A 24,897-nucleotide genomic window follows, 5' to 3' on the forward strand; every position below is an offset into this window, starting at 1 on the left:
GAAAGTATGTCATGAAAGTATATTATTGTTTAATTTTATATAATAAGCTAAAGAGATTTATATAATGTATTTATATTTTGTAAAACGGCTATCTTTTTTATTGTTGCAACTGTGTACATTCCAAATATATGTTTTGTTACATTTTATACTATTATACCATCATGGTAGAAATGATGTTATTTGTATCTTGAATGAGGTTTTCTTTGTCCTTTCCTGTTCCTGTATATATATCTCGTAATTAATTGTAAATGGTTTTGTAAACAGTTATATGTAAACAATCGGGAGAAAATCGTAACTACTGGTCAAAGCGTAATTGTCAGCTATCGTTTTAATTAATCAATAATTATTTTACACTTATATATATATATATTTAAGTATAATAATTTTAGACTGAGTTTAATAAACTCTCGTATAACACGGAGGAAATTGATTCCACGTTCTACGACGGTTTACCGTTTGTATATATATGAATACGCAATTAATAGTAATACTCTTAATAATTAATTAAATTGCATTGCAATATTACACCTCGTCGCGCGACTAGGTTTCTTCGGTTTTCTCCGCTCGCAAAGGCCCATTTTCTTTTGGCAGTTGCTTTAAAAAGTGCGTCACTTGCGAGATGCATAATACACACAAGAAAATGATAAATAATAAAAACGGAAAAAATGTTGTGATTGAAAATTTGGCGGTCGCAGAACGGAGAAATTTTATGAATATAGATATATGTATGTCGTGCTTACGTTAATGCCAAGATTTAACTTTCTTTTTAAGCTTTCTCTGAATTTTATTTTTAACTCGATTTTGCCGAATTCGTTCGCATTTTACGTTTGAGTTAAATTTTAATGTCACAGTGTGTATATTTTATACAATTTACGACAATTTTACATTTTTTGTTTAGAAACCAAATTTTTTGTTTGTAAAAGATGAAAATTATGTTACATTTGTTAGTATCAAAAATTTCCTTATATTTTCACACCTATACAATCAGTAATCACCTGTGTATATCATATATACATGTGACTCCCGTTGTTATCATAATCGAAATTTCGATTATTGAGCAAGTTAACTATCGTTCTCGGAAGCGATCGTTATTAGTATTGTTATTTTGTTTGTCGCACTTTTGTCTCGGAGACTGCGTACTATTTACAGTTACGAATCTCGTCTGTAAAGAAAAAAAACATTTCGTCGTTCTACAAGAGTTTGTGAACGCAAAGGAGTATCAAGAAGAGACACATGCTCATCGCACTACACGACGAACAATTGAGCAGCACCTCGGTGACCTTGTACTTGAACTGTTCTTTGATCTCTTCCGCGAGAAATGCTCTCTCGTGCGTCCTGATTGTCGTCGGACCGGACTGGTCCTTGACTTCCTCGGCGATCACCGCTCTCTCCTTTGTGTGCGTCCTGTTTCTACCCTTCCTGATGAACTCCGAGAGCACTAACCGACAGAATACGAGACATCGTAACAGAAGCCATAAACATGATTGATACACGGCAATCGTCCTGAACGTTCGTTCATTTCGCGCGGGATGAAGAGGTGTATTTACCTTGATCGATCATGACATCATCCGCGGAATCGACCTTGATGAACGTCGACATGGTTACCTCGAACAATTTGTTCTTGTCGGTGTTTGACATCTCAATGGCCCGTCTCTTTCTGCCGAAACCGACCTGGCCGTTGCTGCATTCGATCTGTAACGTGCATGTTAATGAACATTGCGTCTTAACGAACCCGTCGCGGAAAGAGTCCGCGAGCTAATGGCATTCGACGAGCGAAGCAACAAGATAAAATCTAACAATCGTGTAAACGAAGTCAAAAGCAAAATCAGAGTAATAATCGTCGTTGTTGCGACGAGAGAATAAAGAAAACCGTACCCCCGGACATTTATCCAAGCAGACGTTAACGGTACCGCGGAACTGGACGTAGGTGCTTTCCGGAAACTTGAAGGCTCGGAACTTCGCCGTCAGGAAGTCACCGTCTACGGTGTTGAAGTTTTCGAACAAGTACGGATCGACGGAACATCTGCGAAAATAGTTACATCGAACACATAAAAAGTAAATAAATTATTTTATGATTATTTTACACTGCAAATGTATTGATGTAACATTCTGTTATAATTACCCGTTTATGATTATAGTTTCCTCCTGCGACTTCGTGTCGGTGACCAACATGTAAGTCACCAGCAGCCCGTAGATCGGCGCCGAGTCATTGTCCAAAAATATTTCCATCTGCAACGGTGTGCCGGGACTAACGTTAAGTTCTCCGGTCACCAGAGTTCCACCTTGCCGGACTCCGACCCCGAGAATCGGCACTGGCGCCGCTCCCGAAATTTCTTCACGTATGTCGAGAACTCTGAGATAAACAAGTAAGTTGTTTGTTTTACAGTTTAAAAAAAGCTAAATATTATAAGCTCTCCGCTTAATAATAATAATTTACGTATAAACTCGCATGACAGTTTAATAATAATAATAAGCTGCGGATTTTATGCAAATTGTACGATTCAGAAGATCACGCGAAGTTTCGCGAGATTGACGCGCGTCGAATCTCGCGACAGATTGCACGCTAACAGAATCCGAAAAAAAAAAAACCCGTAATCGTCTATTTTTCGACAATCAAGTCACAGGAACGCGCATATGGCCGCGCTGCTGCCCGATGATCGATGTTGCGTGTTCGAATATGCAATTCTAATCGAGCGGCATTTGTACACGCCACACCAAAAACGTTGGAGACCATCAGCGTTGACGTTCTGTAACGCCACCGCAGTTATCTCCGTAGGAAGATTCGACCTACTTTACGGGTTTTTACGCGGAAAATTATGCACGCGAGCCGATCCATTTTACCGCTGAAAAAAAAACAAACAAATCCGCCATGCCTCGCGTGCGTCGTATTTTACCGGACGCGTATATAAACCAATTCCGAGGCCGAGGTGTGTATCTGCTTCGGTTTGTTGCAGACTCATTGCTCACTGACCGCGCGAACATCACGGCCTTGGATCTCGCGAAGGGCATCACAGATCGGTCAGGCAAAATCGCGCGCGATGACAGAAGTAATAATAAAGACAAACGTTCGCCGGAATGGGGGTAGATCGTGAAATTGACATGGAGACGCCATGTGGAACGATCGAATGTAGATCGACAACGACGTATCAGACGATGTATCATTAGCCACTGTTACAACTACGATTCGCATTATGTTACGCGATATTTTTGTTCGTCTGGCTCGATTCTCTTTTTATTTTTATATCCCTCGAGACGCACAGAGCGCGCGCCTCGTTAAATCACTTTCTGACGCGTGACGACCTCTCGTGTGCGCGAAACACCGATGTAAAAATCACTTAATTACAGGACTTATTCTCGTGCGAGAAGACGTAATTGTATCTGCTCGGGAAGAAATCCATTCGAATATCTCTTTAATTCATCGGAGAAATTCCTCGAATTCCTCCGGATCTATCAATTAAAAAGCTTCAACTCGGAGAATTAATCGCGTAATCGCGTCTTTCCGTAAATCAGCGCCGCAAGTTTGCCTCCGAAGCCGCGCATATTCGAAAATCACAGGATTCTGTTGACAAGCGGGAAACAGTTACGGGAAATCTCGGGGGATAGGGAGAGATTTTACGACTTTGACCTCGCGCGCGCTACCACACACTGACAATTCGACAATAAAGATTTCACGGCTTCCTGATGTGAGGCGAAATCCGCGGAATCCGCGCGTGATCCGATGCCAAGGTGTACGCGCGATTAGCGCCAATAAATTAGCGCCGTGGCAGCCGGCAATCGCGATAAAAATTCCCGCCGTGTTCACTCGAGAGCACGTCGTCGTCCCCCGAGAGAGTACTTGAAGAATGTCGACTGGCAAAGCGACTTTTGTCGGAAGGAGGATGAGGAGAGAAGGTATAGGATCTTTAACGACAGGCTTCTTCTCTCTCCGGCACTTCGTCGCTAAAATCGCGGCGCTCACGCACGCTTCTCGTGGCTTTTCCACCATCTGCAAGGAAACCGTTGCGCAAAGGAATCGGCTGTGCCGTCGTCCGTCACGCCGTAAAATCAACTTTGGTGATGTCACCGCGTGTCTTAACTATATACGCGTACAGGAAATATCCCGCTATTAAATTTCTCGGAGTATTTCGCTTCTTCTCTTGAATTCTTTCGAAAAAATGTGTAGAGAAGGAAGAATTTTTAGAGATATTCGAAAATTAAATTTTCCGAAATGAAATTACGGCTACTTTGACGAGGTTGCTGTTTAATTGCAACGCGAGATATGTATTTGTGCGGTTCAAACGCGCGATTTGGTCGTTACTTCAATTTTCCTATGCCGTGAACCGAGGCATGAATCGCAACATTTCTTTTGCCGCGCGGCGTTCGATGCAATTTTCCTCGCATCTCAATCACTGTCCGTTCCTCGTCGATTTCTGCGTATTTGCGCATCGACAACCGCGCGTTTCTTCGCGAGCAGCCGGCCGGAATGGGTCCGCACGAGATGTGACTGACCCGTCAAGTGATTTTCGACGCGAGGACGGAAAAAGGCGAGGAATGTCGATTAGGTGTTACGCGAATTGAATTATATTACAGGTTTTCCAGCAGCTGCGCAAGCGCGCCGACCGTTGTTCAAATAAATCAGACTCGGCAGAATTTCTCGACTCGTTTGCAAATTATAAGCGTCCACGCGAATGATGACGCTCCCGTGGCCGTCTGGCTGGTTGCCCGCATGCATATTCAGGTCATGCGGGAACAATTTATTCCCGCTCGAATGTAGATCGGCCGATCGATCGATCGTTCCGTAATCATCGAATTTTCCGCGCACAATCTTCGTCGTCCTCGATGAGCAGTCGCATCTGCTCCGCATCGTCGTTCAACCTGTTCCAGATCGTCGACTAGTTTTTTTTTTTTTTTTTTCCACCGATTGTAAATGTCGCTCGCCAATCAAGTCAAAATAACATCACGATCACGTCCGATTTGCGAATTTAATCAGACTCATAATCGCATTAATTCTCACTCCGCGAAGCAAACGACGCGAATCTATTTCAAATACTTACGATGACACGGGAAACCATAAACGTTTATATCGTTTGACGCCGTTGGGATGAAACACGATAATTCCACGACAAGCACACTCCATTACGTTCAACGATCCTAGACTCATTTATTACAACATGCCATCGCGGGCGAATGGCTCGATACGAAACTTTTTCCGGCTTTTCTTCTTCGGAATTGAGCGGAAGGATACGCGGTATCACTTGGCTGATAATATTTTCCACCTTGCCTCTGGCAAACATAATAATCGGCGCTAATAAAAATCGATTTGCATCAACGACGCTGTAAGTTATTAAGAAACATCGCTTTCTTGCCACGAACCATGCTCGTCGACTCGGCAGGATGTGATTGTCATGTTCGCCAAAATGGCGAGCGAGGGCTTCCGCACTGCGGAGAGAAAAGTTTTTCTCTCACACTCGCGCGCGCGAGAGAAGCGCGACTTCCGGGTAATTAAACCCACTCGTTTGACGATGCCGAGGATCATTTCGTACGAAGGGGAAGAGGAGAATCTTGTCTATCGGGAAAGGGAAGGGCACGACGCGCGATTAACACTGTCTGTCGGATGACTGGCGAGAAATTCAAAGCTGCGGTCGGTTCGAGAAATCGCGCCAAGTCAAGCTTCTCCACAATGTAATAGATTTGATAAATCTCGCGCTCATTAGCAAGAGTTTCCTCCTCTCCACTTATCCTCCTCTATTTACGCTACTCAGAGCTTATAACATCCACCTTTATTGCCTGTTATTATTTGTATACCGCGATAAATTATCGCATAAATAATATATCGCGACACATACGGCCGCGTGGTTCTTGCCGCAATTTCTTGTTGCAATATATCGAACGCCTCGAAAGATTGATGACGACTTACTCGGGTTCCTGAAAGCCCGCCGGAAGAACGCTCCGCCGTACGGCCGTGTGATTGGCCGCGATGGCGATTTCTGGCTCCACGACAACTTCGGTGATTACGCATTTCACGGTGAACGTGTGTTTGCTGGAATCCGCCGGCTCCTCCACTATTACACGATGATAGTACATCTTTTGACCCTGCGAAGCACACACGTCAACAATCATCAAGACTTATTACGCGCCGTGTATCATTTCGAATGAAAAAAGAAAAAACAATTTAACCAACGGCGTGACAGTGAAAAGCATTCCGATGGATTATTCAGAGGTATCAATTTGCAATTAAATTCGCGATTTGCACGTAAATCGGGAGATTCAGCAAGCTGAGATTACGAGGCTCACCGTGACTTTGTTGAGGACTCTCGTGATGCCGCATCGCAGCATGTCCTGTTCGAGCAGCGACAATTTGAACGTGGCAACGCCGTCGTGAAGCTGCGGCTTGCAAGCCTCATCTGTAACAACGGGACAGTTTCGTGCAATTATTCGTACACGTATAATCTTTTCATTTACGCGCAACGCGACGCGCTTGAGGATATTCACCTGGAAAATCTTTGAACTGTTGTAGGTATATCTTCGCCTGCGGACTACTCCTCACTATGTCCACCTCCATCATCTGCTCGGTGCATCTTACTTTACTTTGCACTGAAATGCAAGAAAAATATCGCGTAAAACAATTTGTAATATTCGAAATATTCTCGAGAGATACTTTTCGCATAGCAAGTTTTTAATATTTTTGACTTCGAATAAGACTTCTCTTTTCACTATGCTGCGTTTTTTATTTGGTCTGGATTGTTAATTACGCTCGGATTGATTGGGGAAAAAAAAAATCGGCGAGAGAAACGATTTACGTTTCTGGCTCACGGAAGGATGAGCAGAAGTTAGCCGTATCCGCAAACTAAGTTGCAATATACTGCGGTAATTGCCCCATAAAGACGTAAACGTCTCGACCTTGAAAAGTGAAGAACGCAGCGATGCGCTCGGGAAATGTGCGGTGATGTATATCCCACCTGTTTATTCGCGGAATTCTATGATAGATACTTTCACCGTTACCGTCGGCTGACGTCAAGCCGACACATCGAGGAAGAAGCACATCTCGCCTCCGAAGAAGTTCAAATATTAGACTCTCTGCGCCTACGCGTGTTGATTTACGGGTCAGTCTGTTTTATTTCATTTTTTTTATTTTAAAAATAGAAATCAATTTAAATAAGATTTTTTTTTACGAAGAAACACCTGAGAGAGATCGCTTTAAAGTTTTCAAAAATGGTGTCTTTCACGAGCGTCAAAGAAGCGACAACTCAGGTGCGAGAACAATTCCCAGGATATCGTCGCGGGCATAACTCAACATTAATTCCGAGGTGGCAATATTTTTCTTGCGCTTAACGCACGCACTTCTTCACGGCGAGTCTGCGCGCGCATCGAGCAATAACTCACGATGAGGTATCATCGTCACGTGCCGCAACGCGCACTTTGTAATAAAACGAGTAGGAAACACAACTGTGTGTTTGGATTCTTATTTACATTCGTTTTTTAAAAATTTCTTGAACTGCGCTAAAATAATTTTCCTAACAATTCCTACGATATGAGCGCGGTAACTGCTTAACTATTTAAAGTGCGGCAAAATAAGTTTTTTGACGGTAATTGCGATTCGAACACAATACTTGGGAAAAAGAGGAGGACCCGTGCGGTTTCGCGCGCGATGCATCCGACATGCGGTTATTGTTGCATCCGGGCGTAAAAAGCAACAATCACCGACGAAGCTCTGCGTGTTGTCGTGTCGCGACTCCCGATAATGAATGACAGTGCGAACAATCGCAAGATGTGACGTTTTGATAACTACTTTGTGGACGTCATTAATTTTTCCTGCGTTCGCTCTAGAAGTGAACGTTATTTTGATTGAAAAAAAATAAAAATAAAAACAAAGACATGAAAATGCGACAGAGAAAGTAAAAAAAACCGAGGCGGCTAATACCGCGATAATAGCAGGATAAATAACACAACTGGTAGCCGGGATGAATCAATGAGGAATAACCCCTGGGGGGAAGATTTTTCTGCGGTTTAGCAGCTCATTTGATCGCTCGGAGCGATACCGAAGTCTTTCAGCGGAAGAGAAAGAGAGAAGAGCGCTTTCCGCGCTCATGTCCTGGACCACAAGCTCGCGAGAAGTCAAGATAAACAAGCGCGCGCCGCGTCGGCTGACGGACGCTGAACGACCGGTAGAATGTTTAATACACATTGTAGGCGAACGCGCATGCATCAGGAAGTGCGCACGAGGGAGACTATCTTCTTTTATTTTTCCGGCAGACAAATTGATGTTCAGCGTCGGCGGCCGGTTGGAAGTCCGTAGCGCGCTCTCGCTGCGCTCGGGTTGCCAACGTTCGCTCGAGATTAGCAGGTACCATCTGACAGGCGTTGATCAAGTCCTCGGCGCGAGCCTGCCCGTCGTTGCTGGCGATAAAGACGATTGGCGAATCGAAATGACACCGGCGATATAACGTCACCGAAGAGATCGCCTCGCGATATTTTAACGGGACCGTCTTTCGCCGCCGTTTCGTCCGAACGAGAGAAAAAAGAAGATTATCATCCGCGATTGCTTTTTCATCTCCGATGCAGTCGCGTCACGCGCGAAGCAACCGCATCGAGGACGCTCAGACAGAACGTTTTCCCCTTCCTTTATTTTTTCGCTTCGTTGAAATTGTTCTATCTACTTAATATGCGACGTACTCGTTTTCATCAGCATACTCGCTCGTAGGGGCGAATCGACGGCCAACGACGGCGAGAGCGTCGTCGTCGTCGCGCCTTTTCCTTTCTCGAATCAGCAACGGAAAGAGCTACATTTTTACACTTTCATTTCCTCGGGAGGAGGAAAAGACAAACGTCACCTCTGACATGAAACGTGCCGTGAATGAATGATTTCCTTCGGCTCGTCCTACAAGCGCGCGCGCTTATCTAGGCGGGCTTTACGCACGTCCGTCAGTCCCGGGCCGTCCGGGCGCGCGCAGTTAACGCGTAAATTACGTGACCGCGCAGCGTGTCGCTTTTAAACATCCCCACGGCGAAGGAGCCACGGCAGTCTTTTCCATTAGCGAGTTTAAGCGTTCTCGCGAGAACGAAGGTAACGAAGGCGCGCGGCCGATCTTCTGCCGATCTCTCGAGGAAGGAGGTCCGTGACCCTTAGCTTCCCTCCCCCCGAACGTCGCCGCTCACCGCCGAGCTGACTACCAACTCTTCTACTTCTTCCTCTTCTTCTTTATCTCCTCTCACCCACTGTGTTCTTCTCTTCTTCCTGCGCTCGCCATCGCGGCGTGTTTCTTCGTCGGCGGCGACGTGGTCACCGTGTCTTCTAAAGACGACGGCGATCCAATATTACTCTCCCGCGTCTGCAGGTATTGTCCTGCTGTTGCGGAGCTGTACATTGGCTACTAAATCGAACACTGTCGGATGTACGAGGAGGAAATCTCTTCTTCTCTCTTTCGTTACATGAAAAGACGCAGAAAACAAGTTCTCGGTGTTACGGAAAATGTTTAGCGATATATAAAATGGATTTCCTGTTATCTTGGAAGAAAAAGCTTCGAGAAGAATACAAGAGATATTTAATTTAGTCTTTGTTTTTTGATTCAGAAATGCACGCGTGTTTATTTATTTCATAATTTCTTTCTAGACAAAGGCTCAATTAAACCCGCGTCTGAAATTAACCCGCACGCTGATGAGGTCCTAAATCAATCAAACTCTATGTCAAGAGCCGTAGAATATTAAGGCCCTTCGCGCGTACGATATATTATTTTCTGCCGTCCCGGATCGCGCATTTACTTCGCATTATCCCCGCCCGTGATTATATTCGCGGCGGCTGCGCTCACATAGGATACTATCGGGCGTAATTATCAGCTTCAAATGTGGTGCACTCGCTAATCCCCCGATCTCGGCCCGAGGTCCGTGAACCTGACCCTCTTCCTTCGTCTTTTTCCACGTCTTCCCTCTCGCGCGCGCGCACGCTCTCCCTCCTTCAGAGAGGAGAGATCCTTCCTTATTATTCGACGCGTCTTATTTCTTCCTGCGCTCTTCTTTCAGCCATTAAACTTAAGAAGGTACTACATGCACCTCCGGTCCTCTCGTCGATCCTGGGAGAGTTCCGCTTCTTTTTCCTTTCCTCGACTTCTTCCTCCTTCTCCTCTTTCACAAGGTACTTGCTATCGGCCACCCCCCGTCTCCCTTCAGCCTCTCGTTCGCGTACTTCGACGCGCCTCTTTCAACTTGCAAGATTAAGATTTCCGCAAGATAACCGATAATGACCTCCCGACTGATGAAGAAGATCCGCAACCTTCGACCTTCTCTTCTTCGTGTACCTTCGACACGCGAGTTCTTGCCTCTCGTTCGTCTAAGCAGATTTGTCCGATTCGCGCGGATGGATCAAAGTGGTCGTTATTAATTTCACAGCAATTTCTCATGGCCCGGTTTGCTCGACCTACTCTTTTCTACTCGCTTCTATTATCTTCGACGCGGTTTTTGCTGCGGCAAGCTTACTGCGCCGCGACTTTACTTTCATTTTTGTTTTCCCGTTAACGCGTCTAAATTCTCTCAAGAGTAACGAGTCCAACGTGCCGTAAAACCTCGGCGTCGTTTTCAGATTCAAGCTTGTTTCTCGGCGAAATCGGCAACGATCGGTTCTGAAAAAAAAAACGCCGCTTCAAGGTCCTATTCTTTGCTCGGCTTTCTCGTTTTCCGATCAAGTTTTTTGTGATAAAACCAACGCAAGATCGCCCGTCTCGATGACCGGTTTCGCTGCTGATAACACACACCCCGTCAACCTTTCTCTCTCTCTCTCTCTCTCTCTCGACATTTTACTCTCTTCCATATCGCGAGGTTCGCGAGCTACCTTGTTGCGCGCTACCGAGAAGAAGCGAAGTAAATTACGCCAATTTACGATCGTCGGAATTACGATAATTTGTGGCCATTACTACGAAGTGTTAAGATGAGAACCGTGATGAATACTTGCGCTCCTGCGCGTTCTGGCTCTTTGCTCCGCGCTAAGGATCAAACGCGCAGGATCGGCGGGTCCCGCGCGGCAATAGCGGCGTTTTCTATGAAGACGAGGCAAAAATCCACGCGGAGTTTCCGCCCACCTATTATGTTCGAATATTTTGTTGCAGTCGGAAGCAATTAAACGTTAAGTAACGTAGACTTTAACTGCAAATTAGTTGGTGCCAGAACACAAACATTCGCGTAAAGATGGCGCATTTTTCTTGCCGAAGTAATCGCTTCTGTTAACATTTAATCGCGACATGGCGCAAACGATCTGCCGCGATTTTTTTGTTTTTTTTGTTTTTTTGTTTTCTACGTACGAAAGCGAACAAGTCGAGTAACGGGCGACGGGACGAAGACGTGATCGCAAATTACAGTAATCAATTAATATTCGCGGGGTGTTATCGGGCGTTTATATTACGTGCGCCGGCGGCGGTGGATATAACAGTATACCAATCGACAAAAAAAAAATTGAACAGCGATTCTACACGCTGCAAGTTTTTTTTTCTGACGCACTGCGATCGAAGTGGCGCGATCAAATGAAACGAATCAGGAAACTCGGACGTGTAATGCGCACGACTCTCGTGGTTAAACGCTATCTCTCTCTGTGTTATCTATTGTGCGGTAAAACGCGAACCGGATCGCTCGCAAAAATCGATCGCGCCGCGCAAATAGAAACGCGGCAGCGGAAAATGTAATTTCTGTGTAATTAACGAAACATCCTGATGTTTGTTTTGAGACCACACTCAGGCGCGCGATCGCCGTGTACTTTTCGTCGAACTACATAAAGACGTATCCGGTAAAATAACACACGAATAACTTCAGCCGATCGCGGTTAATTACACACACGGTTGGTTGAAATTTTACACAAATTGAAATAATAAAGTAACGCGAAACTGGATGGACATTAGCTCGCTTCGAATCTGACCCTCATTAGCATATTTTCTATCTATATCTCTCCCGTTCTATGTGGGTTTTGAAAAGAATATAAAAGCGTCTCCCTTCCGCGCGAAACGTTTAAATGATATGCTTGCTCGTAGCGTAATTATGAACGCTTCGCATTAATCGGTATAATTTCCAGCCACCGCTGTGCTCCGCTCGTATTTATCCCTGTTCTCTCTCACGCAGAAATGGCTCTCCAAAGCCATTTCTTCTGCGGCCTTGCCCTCTCTTACAGCACAAAAATTCCCATAACCACATACCGGATCTCATTTCTTACTTTTATTCCGTCAATTGGTTTAATCGCGGCTCGCTAAACGTCGCTAGAGAGAGAAGTTTTCTTCTGCATCCCGAAGATTGCTTCATTGATTGTGTTATTCTGCGCACGCGGACTTGTTGTAGCGATTAATAAAGTTCCAACGGAGAGAGAGATTCTGCTAATCTCTCTTCCTCAAATTATCTAACATTATTATTATTATTATTATGAATAAAGATTAATCGCGAGATTGAACAGTTAATGTAATTCGATTTAACTTTATGCGTATTCACATCGAAGTGACATATCGCGCATCTACGCTTCGTGTGTGTTCGATTCTTACGATCTTCGTCTCTTTCTCTTCGAGATTTTAATTAATCACGTCAAACACACTTAATTCGAGAGCAGAAATATATTTCTGTCTCGAGAAAGAGAGAGAGAGAGAGAAAAAAAAAGTTTGAAGCGCGTATCACTGCAAGACGCGTTATCGTCTGCAAGGGTCTTATCGTGCAAGTACATCCGATATGTGTGCGCATCGGAAGAATGTCGCGAGAAGACGAATGCCAAAGCTACATAACAGGATCGAAAGTTCTTAATCAATGCGAGGCAGGTTACGTCGAGTGATAAAAGAAGAGCGCAAGCGTACAAATAACGTGCGCGGGGTAACGGTGATTCCATTCCGGTTGCTTTTGCAACCCGGACTGCACATCACGCAGTGCAAATACATGAGGATTCGCGAGAGCCGCCAACTCGGTAAATCACTGCTCATCAACGATCATTAGCGGTCCATAATCCCGCCCGATCGGAAACTCCGGGAAAACGACGGAGAATCAAACGCGGCCGGGAGGGACGGCCGGCAGTTACGGCGGTTACAGATCGCCGGGGATTAGAGCGCGCGGAGGATGTGCGGCACATACGTTCGTATACGATGGGTATCTAGTTAGTACCTTCTCCTCCCGGTACTTTCCCTGCCGACTTCCTGGATCCGACTATTACGTACAGCGGGGAACGACGTTTCGGCTGCGCGATTGAATCTGCACACTTTGATGACTTTATAGTAGCTTTGCAAGATAAAACTTTTATGTAAAAACAGAGACAGAGAATTATCAGATGAGACACCTCAGAAAAAAGAAAATAATGTCATAAATAATTTATCTCAAAGTAACGGAGAATAATTAATATTTTATTTGAAAGACAAGGACGAAAAAAAAACACGATAAGTTAATCTACATATTGTTGGAATTTGTCATTAAACAACTTGTGCTAATAGTATATCAGCGACTAGGATAAGGAAATTCATTGCCTTGTTTTCTACAGTGGCTGTTCGTCTTGTAAACTTAATGCGTATCTCGCATATCGTATGATTCTTATATAACAAAAAGCATTTGGACGGAGAAATGCGCGTTTTGGAGCCGAATGTATCGCATCTATTGTTGCCTCTTTTCCGCGTTGCCGATTGGTTGGTTGATTGATCGAGTCGAATCGAATCGGTAAGATCGAGAGAGTAAATAATGAAAAGCGATTTTAAGAGGTCGTCGTATATGTAGAGAAAATTAAAAACGTAACTAAAGTCACGTGACAGGAAAGAGTAGAAAAACAACACGTGAAAATAACGTGACTGTAATTTATATTATATATAACATTAAATAATACATATTATACATATATAATTTATTATATACAATATTTATAATATCATACTTTATATTGTATTATATGTATTATATACATACTACAGAGTAATGTCACTGACCTCGGCCGCGCGGCCTTGGTGGGGGCGGGTCACTGACCGCGGTCGCGCGACCGCGGCGGGGTCAATGACCTCAGTCACGCGACTGCGGTGGAGTCACTGACCTCGGCCGCGCGACCGCGGTGTTACTGACTTCGATCACGTGATTACGGTATATATATATATGCGTATGTGTATTATATATAGATATAGAATATTACATATAATATATATAATATTCTCTTTTTTACTCTTTTCCCTGTCACGTGTTGTTTTTCCACTTCTTTCTCTCACTATTTTTTAAGTTTGATTTTCATGCGTTATTTCTGACATTTCTCATATGTGTATTATATGGTTTATAAAACGCGTATATACTATCTGTTATCGCGGTGACAGGTTGTGTTCACTGACAACACGTTAAATAAAAATAACAATAGCGTGCGCGTAGCGCGCGCCTGTGTTGTGCTAGTATAATAAAACACGACATTTGTGGTTTTGCTACCAGGACTAATTATTAACGGTACATTAGTTCTTTTTCGGCAATAAACTCCGTCCCCGTTGAGCAAATAACTACTGTTTGCTTGAATTTTTTCAATCAAAAGAGAAGATATTGGCCTAGTAACATATGTGTCTATCGTATGTTGTAATTTCTTTTACTTTTGAAATACAGACACGTTTCCGAACGGCAAAAGGAATCGCGTGACAGGCGCGAGGCGCGTCCGGTGACAGTAATATAATCCGATATCGCGGCATGTCGCAGGGAGAACGATACCTCGCAAGCATCAGGGATGACTACAAATAACAGGAGAGCGATTTTCTTTAAAAGGCGACGTTTGCCGTTGGAATTTGGTGTCTTTCTCTTTTTCTCTTCCGAGGCGGTCTCGTTTATATAAATCGACGCCACTGTTCGTCGCTGTCTCGAGTAATCGATTGCACGGAAGAGATCGATCGTGTATCGCATACCGTACTCTCTCTCGGAGAACTCGAGCGGTTTGTCCGGGAGAGAAGATGGACGAATCGCGCACGCGAACAGAAGCCTTCAGGAAACGAAGAAGCTTTGGAATAGATCGCGGAATTATTATTGCCTTCTCGGTTTGACGGCCGATTTCCAGGCTGTTGCTGTCGTTTCGACGATTCTTTTAAATATTTATGTTCGTATATGTAAATATCGCACGAGATTAATTGCGACAGTTTGTTGATTCGAATCTCACAAGATTATTTCAAAAAAATACAAATTTAAGCTAATAAATTGACAATGGCACAATTGGAACATGTGTGTTTTCTAAATTCCACTTCCTGTTTGGGATTTTTTTTATCTGTCGCTATGTGTGCGGAATGCTGTAAAAAAATCAATGAATTATTTATAAGTACGTCGCGCGGTATGTACAAATTATATTCGCTAGCAAGAATGTACCGTTACACGTACATTTTCGGTTATTTCGACGGCAATTTAATCGACGTCCCGCCGAGCATGTAGTGGCGCGATTATTTAAACAAATTTACGACGTCGGTGCTCAAAACACTCTCGCGCGTCGTTATTCGTCACCTCCCGCGTGCTTCTTCAATCTCGGCTGTGCTATTCACACAAATTATGCGTGTGATCGATGACACGTGTTCAGTCGATATTTACATATCGACGTATGTAATTGATAAGTTTCCGAAACGATGAGAGCAGATAGCGAAAGTAATATCGCATTACTGTTGACGTCGACAAGTTTCATTGTTGAATGAAGAACAAACGCTGGTTTGTTATCGCGTGTTCGATAACGTCGTTGTCTACGCGTTGTTTCGGATACTTATCAATCGCTTCTCGAGATACACATTTCATCTTGCGCAATTTATCTAAAGCACGACTACAAATCAATTCACACTTGTTGCCGTAACCGTTAACATTATCCTGACAAATACGTGTTGCTTATATACATGTGCATCGCTCGATAATCGGTTGTTTAAAATCATCAGTTTATTCTTTCGACGCGCGCGGAGAGACGGACGTGCCCGGGAGGAGATAGAGAATCCTTTGTTATCCCGACGAACGCCTTTTCTCGCGCGCGCGTTGCTGTCATCTCTCTGAGGTATCGAATCGAGCTCCGGAGTTCAGCTGAACGCGACTTCCGGCACACAGTCTGCTTTGTTGCCCGGACTACGCTAGACACAACCCAAGCACGGAATACATTTTCCAGAGGATACTCGCGGCGCTATCTGATCACAGGATTTAATTGTTTCCTCGAGTCCGTCTTTCCCTCGGAAGGCGCTCGACGAAGGGGATATAAAAGGGAAATACAACGCGCAGATACCGTGTGATGTGTGTGCGTGTGTGTGTGTTACGACAATTATAAAATATAATCAACAGACAAATTGTATCTAGCGCGAATTATCTGCGACTTGTGTTCGCCAAATCGAAAATACGCTGAATGTTTTATTTTTAACGAAGTTTCGTACGATATTGATTAGCTGTTAATTAATAGGAACGCATCAGTAGATTTGTGTTCGCTGCAATAAAATAACTTTCCTATCATTTTATAGCCATTTAATTAGACCGGTCTAATTAAATGACTGCTACGAGTTTTTATTGAACGTGAATGAAATACGCTCGAAGATCACGGAGTTTAGATAGAATAATGATAAGATAACATGTAGGGATAATTACCGCGAGTCCGAGTCATAAAAGAAGATAAAATATTGCAATTATCGCAAATATATCACATGTGAGCAAAACGTGATGCAGCACACACACATAGTGACGCGTTCGTAATGTAGCGCTTCAACAAGTGCAAATGACAAACGATGAGAGTAATTACAAAGACAAAACGTAAAAACAGAAATTATCTCGATGATTCCTCTTATACAAGAAGAACTCATGTGACGAGCAATTCTGAGTGTGAGATAAGTTGAAAATATTTGCAATTTATGCAAATTGTAGTTTTACGTTCGTGTGTAACACGTCGTTTTTGCGCTCCGTCAAACAACAATTACAATCGGTCGGGTTTGTCGAAATTTGCTGATCCGTTCGGTAGCAAGAGTCAAGACGAGCGACACTTTGACAGTTGTAACCGCGCAGTTTAGCTGTTCTCAGTAAAGAGTGTGTGTCAAGAAATGGAAGAATAGAATAAAATGTAGTGATTATTTATTATGATTCGCAAATTAGTGCTGTTATCAATTATTCAAGCTCTCAGCCATTCTTTACATTAGTTAACACAGACACTCGGCTGATAATTTTTACGTCATAAACTCACGTGCCTAAAGCGACCTTGAGCGTTAGTTTTGCGTGAGATCACACTTTTACTTGCACTTTGTTAGGAACACTCGTACTTTATGCGATCTACCTCTCTTCGGGAGACTTTCCTATATAATCTGCTGCGCTATTATTGTTCTCATTAGCATTAGTTTGCCATTAATTTACAAGTTTATAGGCCGGCCGCTCGGAAAGTGGTTGCAAACGTGCATAATTCCGAGTGTTGCGATGCATTATACACATCGTCGCTACGAATGAATACGCTCTCGCGCTCGACTGAAATTTATTTCACAAACACAGTCGTCAGCTTCTCAGCGAGTTGGTTTTCTGCTTTACAACTCGCGCAACTAAGCGTTTGCTCTTATTTATTTGCATATGAATATTCATGCCGAAGGCAAGTAACCGAGTTAATAGCGCAATCCAGATATGAAATTCCGATCCTCCGCTCGCGAATTCTTCCCCGACTAATTGAAGACACGCACAATCTCGCGCGGGGATTCCGCTCTCGGACGTATCTTCGAGTTTCTTCGTTCGGAGGAGAGAGACGGTAATATACCGTCTTTATATTAACAAAGCGGGAATGAGTAGCGGATTTTGAGGATCGTCGACCGTGTTGCGCGCGCCGCGAAATATATCCGCGAAAAAAAGAACCACCGATGTGATTAATGATTGGCTGATTATACGCGTGTCTAATGACGAAGTTCGCCTTGTAACCTGTGGCTTCGCAGCTCGCCAGATCATTATCAATCATGAAAATGAACGCTCCCTAGAGCACGAGGCGCAAAGAAAACAGCGATTTATACGAATTAGTTCTTTTGCCAAGGTGGAGTAGAACCGCGGGACTCGTGGAAAGTAGCGGGATAACACTTCGTGATAAATGACGCGAGTTCGGTGAGCAAACAATTTAGTTACGCCGCATCATTCGTTACATTTGCGATTGATGCTGCGCGGAACACCGTGAAGTTGCAATATTTTTGTTTTGTTTTTTTATCTCTTCAATATATTCCTCGCGCCACCGAAGAAATGTCGACTTCGCGCAATGTTGCCGCGAAAGGGAAGATGCGTGTGTTCACCGTTTCAAAATGTCAAAAACGCTCGAAAACATCCGTATTATTCGCGACGGAGACGCGGAAGTTTGCGAGATTTCACGGTAAGTCGTTCCAAAGGGGACGGGTGATACACTACTTCCTTGACAACTCCAATAACAGAGAAGGGTTTTGTTTAGATAAGCGACGACTCGCAACAAATTGCATGTGGACCGTCTCTCAACGCGTCCCGACTCTCTCGAGAAGTCCCACGGATTTCCCGTTTACAGCGCCGAAAGCTACGTCTATTAACTTCGATTCGCGCAATAAAATCAATTTAGTCTTCAAGTAATATATAAAAAAATATTTAGCGTGTATTTAGTCGGAGAATAATTTTCTTTTCCGCGTTATTCAAACGAAAGAAAGAGCTACTGGAATTTGTTTTAAACATCGTCGAAGATCGCGCGCAAAAGTACCGATAGAAAAATTTCACCCATGTGTGATTTTGCCAGTTTATATCATCCGTGTATGCGCAAACACACGACACGCACGACGCACGTTCACACGCACGCGTTTTACAACGCGTGTACTGGGTGACATGCGTGCGTACGAGTGGTTCGACCGGTATCCGCCATATTTGGCCGGGCCTCGCACACACACACACACACACACACACGTGCGTGAAGTGCAGACGTAGAAACTCCCGGGAGAAGAGGTCATGTTCACGAAAGATATATCGACGTGAAGATACGGTATTCCGCAAATCAAATCTATAACCCGGCATTATCTCACAAAAAAGCCCGCCAACGTCCGACGACGACTGTCCGTCGTTTTTATTGATAAATATCAAACCGGTGTTACATGAGAGGGTTTGCCATTTCATGGTAATTTACTGGAAGATTAGGGAAAGACGCTCGCTCACGATAAGTATTGAGACGCGCGTGTTAAATAAATGATAATTTGCATCGCACAAGAGATTGCTGCGTGAGATTTTTACACATTTATAATCGAAGAATTGTGATTTCTTCATATTCGCGTATTGCGCGATAAATAATAAAATATCTTGACGTAGCCAACGATCGTCGTTCGAGTGTTAATTTTCAAAGAAGAATTCCTTCATAGACATTGCATGTTTACCGAAAGAAACATACGGAAAAATGTCGAGTTTATGGAGCTGGGATGAGTGTCGAGTCGGTCATTAAAGAAGCGAGACGAAGAGTTTGTCTTCCTCGATGGGTTGGGTCGCCATTCATAAAGCTATCGCAAAAATGACGTGTCAGAGTTCACGATTCATCAGACGTTCTTTTCCACGTCGAAATAACTGTTCAAGAAATGTCGTTTAATTTGCGATTTATGAGAAAATTGAACGTTTACTGTCGTTAACGTTTTAAGCATTCGATTATATTACTAGAACACAGAAGTGTAAAACAAAAGAAAAAGTTTTTTTACACTTTTTTCACACCTGTCATATGTGTATTATATGGTTTGTAAGCCGGTTATACTTTGTTTCGTTTTTCTGTGTGTTAACGAGTACTGTGACATCTCAATCCGGTTTTCAAAAACACGTGACTAAAATTGGGGTCGTTGAGCGAAAGGTGCGACGTGCTTGCGAGGTGCTTGAGAAGGAAATTGCGTTGGATAGATATTGAGAGGAAGCGGCCGAGTTCTGTCGGCGGAGGAAAAACATACTCGCGTGTGTCTATAAAGCATAAAAACTAGTTATTGCGTTAAACAAGCACGGCAGTGCAACGTTGATTATCTTTTGGCACAAAAGTATGGCGATTGATCTCGGGATAAGTTTGATTCTTTTGCGTGATTAATGACATTTTGATAGATCGAGTCACGTTCGCATCTCTTTGTCCAGAGATAATCGGACCTCACTCACCTTCTCAATCATTTCTTTTTGTTACGCGTACATTTGTATAAAGAGTACGCGTCTAATCAGAGTCATTAACTTTTGTGTAAATTGATCGTAAATATTTTATTTTGTTACGAGAGCTGGTCGCATTAGTGTGACTATTATCAAAATATGCTCTCAGCTGTTTTTTTGCGATCAGGCAGATTTCTTGTTCCTTGTTTTTATCGATTCGAACAATTTATTTTATTAGATAGACATAACGTCTGGAAAAAAATCCAGACATTGATCGACAATTTCCGATCTTCACCGATCGATTCCGTCGACAATCGTGAACCGGTAGTTTGCGTCGGACCTTTGCGAGTCAGGAAAAGTCTGATCGCTTTACTGGAAACCAGAACTCGGGGGTCTTTTTGGCCCTTTCTTGGTGCTCTCCTCTTGGTGCGCCGTCCGGCGCATCCGTGCAGATTGGCAACCGGTTTTCCTATGGCTTCTCCCAACCGATCTCTCACTCCCACTTCTGTTTCCCATTCCTGGGGACCCGTACATTCTCCATATCCCACACCCTCATCCCTCACAGTGCCGTAACTTCGCGGCGCCGACTTAACCCTTTTTTTCCCGAATATTTATGTCTCCGATCCCAAAGATGAATCTGCGAGCAGCGTTTTTCCCTTTTCAGGCGACGATGATCGATCGCAATATTCTCAACCATTTTGAACATTACTAATCCTTTCATTCAAATTTAAAAATGAGACTTTGCTCGCAACTTCCTGGCTATATCGCAACTGGCTGATTCTCGCCACTCTCGTTATTCTTCATTTCTGATCGCGCGTTCGTGCGCGATCCTGTATCGCGCGCTGTTCCGCTCCCTTCCCTTTTCCGCGGCGTGTTTTCGCTTTCTCGTAAAACTCTTGCGGTTTCCAGACTAGATAATGAATAAAATCGACTTCGGGATTCGTACATGAGAAACATTCTGCGAGCAACGACAAAAAATCGTAGGAAGCAAGTGGTTTCGAAACCGCGAGAAATCCCATTATTCTGGTACACGCGCGAGTGCGGCTTGACGTTTCGCTTTAACATCGGGCTCGCGTCAATTTTCTGCATAACTTCATTCTCATCGTGAGTTTTTAAAAAAAATAAGTCGTCAATTCGTGTTGTTGCGTGCGCGTCGCGTTTCTCTCCGGCGGCGACCACACGCGGAAAACAATAAAAAGACGAGAATCCGCTCTGCGGATACTCACATTTGCGGTCAGGCAATTAACTATGATGATAATAGTCATGACAGCGGCGAAATAAGACAACAGACCTAGGCGCAACAACGCCGAGCTACTTAAATCGAATTTCACCTTCTCCTTTCTCGTACAACCTTCGCGCTCGCATACGTTTCCCGTCGCATGAACGGACTCGAGCGTTTCAGCTCCCCGTTCCGAAGAATAACATCTTTCTTTTCACATGCAAAGAACTTTGTCGAGTAAAACAAAAAGAACGCATGGTTGACCGTGTGTAATGAAACTGATGACTTGACTTTTCTCAACAAGGTTGTTCCGTGACTCAGAATTTTCTTTTCCAAACAAAAAGAAAGCATGATTGTAATTATTATTAAAATATGTATTTGGTTTTCGCAATTTTATTTTGCAATCAGCATAACGTAAACGATTTTATCAGGCAGTTTTCACCTTTCGAGAAAGACGTCTAACATCGCGTGATTTTCATTTGCTGAGATCTTCTTGAATTGTAAAAGATTTTTTATCCAAGCGTAATAGCGTTTGGACGCGCTCCAAAAGGAAGACTCGCCAACGCACATTGGCGAACGTTTAATCTCCGATCGTGCGTTCCGCGTGTTTCCCGTTATGGACACATTAGTGGCTCAGCTACCTCATATTGTTCGCAGATCCTCTCTTTAATTCTTGGACAGTAGTCGGCTTAAGATCGCTCCGGGTAACCACGGATTCTAGCTAGGAGTAGGTGGGAATACGCGCGTAATCACAAGCACGGAAAATTGCCGCATTCCCCGCTCACCTTCCCTTTCTTTCCGCGAGACTCTCGCAGTATCCTCACACCTTCTCTGTTTCTCTTTCCGTGTTCGCGTTCACCGCGTCGTCATAAGTCGGCTCAATTATCCCCGTTACGCGAGGCCTGTATAATCAATTTCGCCGACTCGCGAATGAGAATTCGACGCAACCCTCGACGGGGGGTAACGATACGAGGAAGGAAGTCGATCGCGCTTGCCTATCTATTACGATAGTTAATTCCCCCGCGCGCGAGTTGCAGCGAGAAAGTAATTGAAATGATAAATGATCGATTTTTCTCGGGACAGAAAAAACTGTGGTAAAAATTGGCAAAATTAATACCGGTCAGTCAGTCGAATCGATTTCTTCTTCAACGTTGTTGCGAGAGAAGCGTAAAGCATGATTCGCAAGATAAAGCGCCTCTCATTGTGTGTTATTTTTACATCTCATACCATTTTCCCGACCGCAATAATTTACATAACAATTGGCTTGTTTTAAACGCAAATATAGACACGCGGCGGAAGATCTTGAATCATCAACTCGTGATTCATCGACGCGTGTGTGTTTTTTGATCGCTCACACAAAGCACACGTCGCGTGTGTGAACGAATTTCCACGCGAAAGAGAAAAGATAATTACTTTCCACACCTATTATTTTTTCTTTACGTTAGACAATTCTGCGCGCAATTGCACTAATTTTACATTTGCGAAACCCCAACAATTTATTCGATGTATTTGACTGTTATTAAGGATAATTCATTATACGTCATGAACGTTCGTGGGAAACAATCGGAGCGGCAACTTTGGCCTTCGGCAGAAGCGATCGGACTTGCGAACACTAGCTGTTGCTCCGAAGGCAACGCATTAGAAAGAAACGCAGTTGCTTTTGTTTGAGTAACTTGAAGTTAAATTGACTTTTAGGCACGTAATGTTGCAAATTCTTCTTGCTCTGATTTTTTTTCTTCTTCATATTTGTCTTATAACAAGTCGTCCTTAAATTATCGCTTTTTGTCCCGATCACAAGTGTCGCGATTACGAGCTTTCCTCGCTGAAAAAATGCGGTTATTTTTTAATTGCACATCGCATCGAGGATAATATCGTGCAAAGCGCGCGCTACCATTGTGTTTGCACGGCTCTCATGGGTTTCACTTCCGAGAGAAACGTCTTAGATAAGGAAGAGATATAATACCTCCGCGTAATCATCTCGTAACATCGCGTGACAGACGTAACGAAAAATCTTCAGTCCATTAAAACGTGATTCGAAGACGCGCTAACTTCGTTCTGGGTGTGCCTGACAATTTTTGAAACTCGGCACGCGTGAAACTTGTGCCTGCCATGTTGAGACAAGCTTTCTCGCTTGTAAAACCGATCGTATATCGAACGCGGTGTGCGCGCGCGCGCGTGTGTGTGTGTGTCGCGTCGGCAGGTTGCATTATCGTTGCCGGACACTATCATTTTTATAAATAGACGGACCGTGAAGCCACAGAAGAAGAGAGTAACGTCCACCAGCGTCACAATAACGAGCTTAAAGTCAGTCATAACGAGCGCGACGCATGAGAGAACGTTCCAACCTTGACTGGCGCTTTGGGCGATGATCCTCGTGATACTTCGCAGGCATCGCGATCTAGGACAATCCTACTTATTGTTACAGCAAGCGCGCGCGCAAGCAAGCGTCAGGTGCTTCTAAGCTGCTGTCTCTCTGACAGTTGCATTGTGTAGTGGCCTATGTTATTATATTTTGCCGCGGCAAACCGCAATCGGCAATATGATCGTCCTGGAAACCAAAGTGTGTCGCTTTCGTTTCTTCCTACAAGTTATACCTTTCTACTTTAAACACGTCTACAGAAACAATTCTGTACACGCTATTCTCAATAAATGTTCGATTGGAGAATAAAATTTGTTCACATATGTAATTTTTACAAACTTCTCTCGTTAAAGATGACGCGGTAGTGACAACGGATGAGTTTTTTTTTTTTGCAAAAGATTAGACGTGGATATGTCGCTCACCATTGGCGCGTGCAGACCCGACGATGCATATCCAGCACAGGGCCAGTCTCCAGAAACGGTCGGCCATGTCGATTCTCCGATAATTACGAAACGCCCGTATATAATCGCGATACGCGTCGAGGACAGGTAAATAAAAAAGGGAGAGAAGGAAAGAAAGGAGGTGTACAGAGAGAAGGAAGGAGAGAGAGGAGTATTTTCGTATTATCCGCGAGGAACTCTCATTTAGATGAACGCGCGCGCGCGGGGCTTTACGCAGAAGCGATTCTCTTCTCACCGTCCGCGTGTCCGACGGTGAGAAACCCGCGTTAGCGAAAGCAGGATTTTACGTTGTCGGTGAAAAGCCCCCGGGGACCGTCCGTAATGGGCCTTGATGAGAGCGCGGCAAGCGATGTTCCCCGTGCGAGCACGCGAGAGACACTGACGGGCCCGACGAGTGGCGGGAGAGTTTGAACCGTCAGCGGACCCAGACTGCAGCATCGACCGCAATGGCGTAGATGCGAATCAAACAATATACAGTGGGAATTAAGAAATAATTGAAAGAGAGATAGCGCGATTTTGGCGCGACTTCAATTAAATCTAATTAGTCTATGCAAATTAACTGATTTTTTTTTTCGTCATCTGACTTCAAATTAGTATGATTTTACGTAAGTGTGTGCTCCGTTTCATGATAAAAAAACAAACAAACAAACAAAACTAGAAATTCAATTGTCCTTTTGTTAGTCACAAATTAGAATAGTGTTGCGACTGTCACTTTTTTCTCAGGTAATTATCATCAGTCAAATCGATTCTCCTTTCTTCTTTGTATGTGGCAAAGAGCTCCGTACGCCACTGTCACTGCGAAACAAAAGACACACGGATGAGAAAGTGGCAGCCGCCGCAAACCAATTGCAATGGTA

The 24,897-nt window shown here is 43.9% G+C and overlaps 1 protein-coding gene across 1 annotated transcript; it reads right to left on the bottom strand.

The window, feature by feature from the left end:
• Nucleotides 1-115: 115 nt before the first annotated feature.
• LOC109853518 lies at nt 116-24,417 on the bottom strand. The gene is made up of 8 exons (XM_020425728.1): nt 24,002-24,417; nt 6,472-6,573; nt 6,274-6,383; nt 5,897-6,072; nt 2,123-2,353; nt 1,876-2,023; nt 1,548-1,692; nt 116-1,438 (listed from the first exon to the last, which is right to left on the bottom strand). The coding sequence occupies exons 1-8, from the start codon at nt 24,066-24,068 to the stop codon at nt 1,191-1,193; spliced, it is 1,227 nt and encodes a 408-aa protein (XP_020281317.1). The 5' UTR covers nt 24,069-24,417; the 3' UTR covers nt 116-1,190.
• Nucleotides 24,418-24,897: the final 480 nt, after the last annotated feature.

Source organism: Pseudomyrmex gracilis, unplaced genomic scaffold (assembly GCF_002006095.1).
Source record: "Pseudomyrmex gracilis isolate BER0280 unplaced genomic scaffold, ASM200609v1 scaffold_50, whole genome shotgun sequence".
Classification (NCBI taxonomy): domain Eukaryota; kingdom Metazoa; phylum Arthropoda; class Insecta; order Hymenoptera; family Formicidae; genus Pseudomyrmex; species Pseudomyrmex gracilis.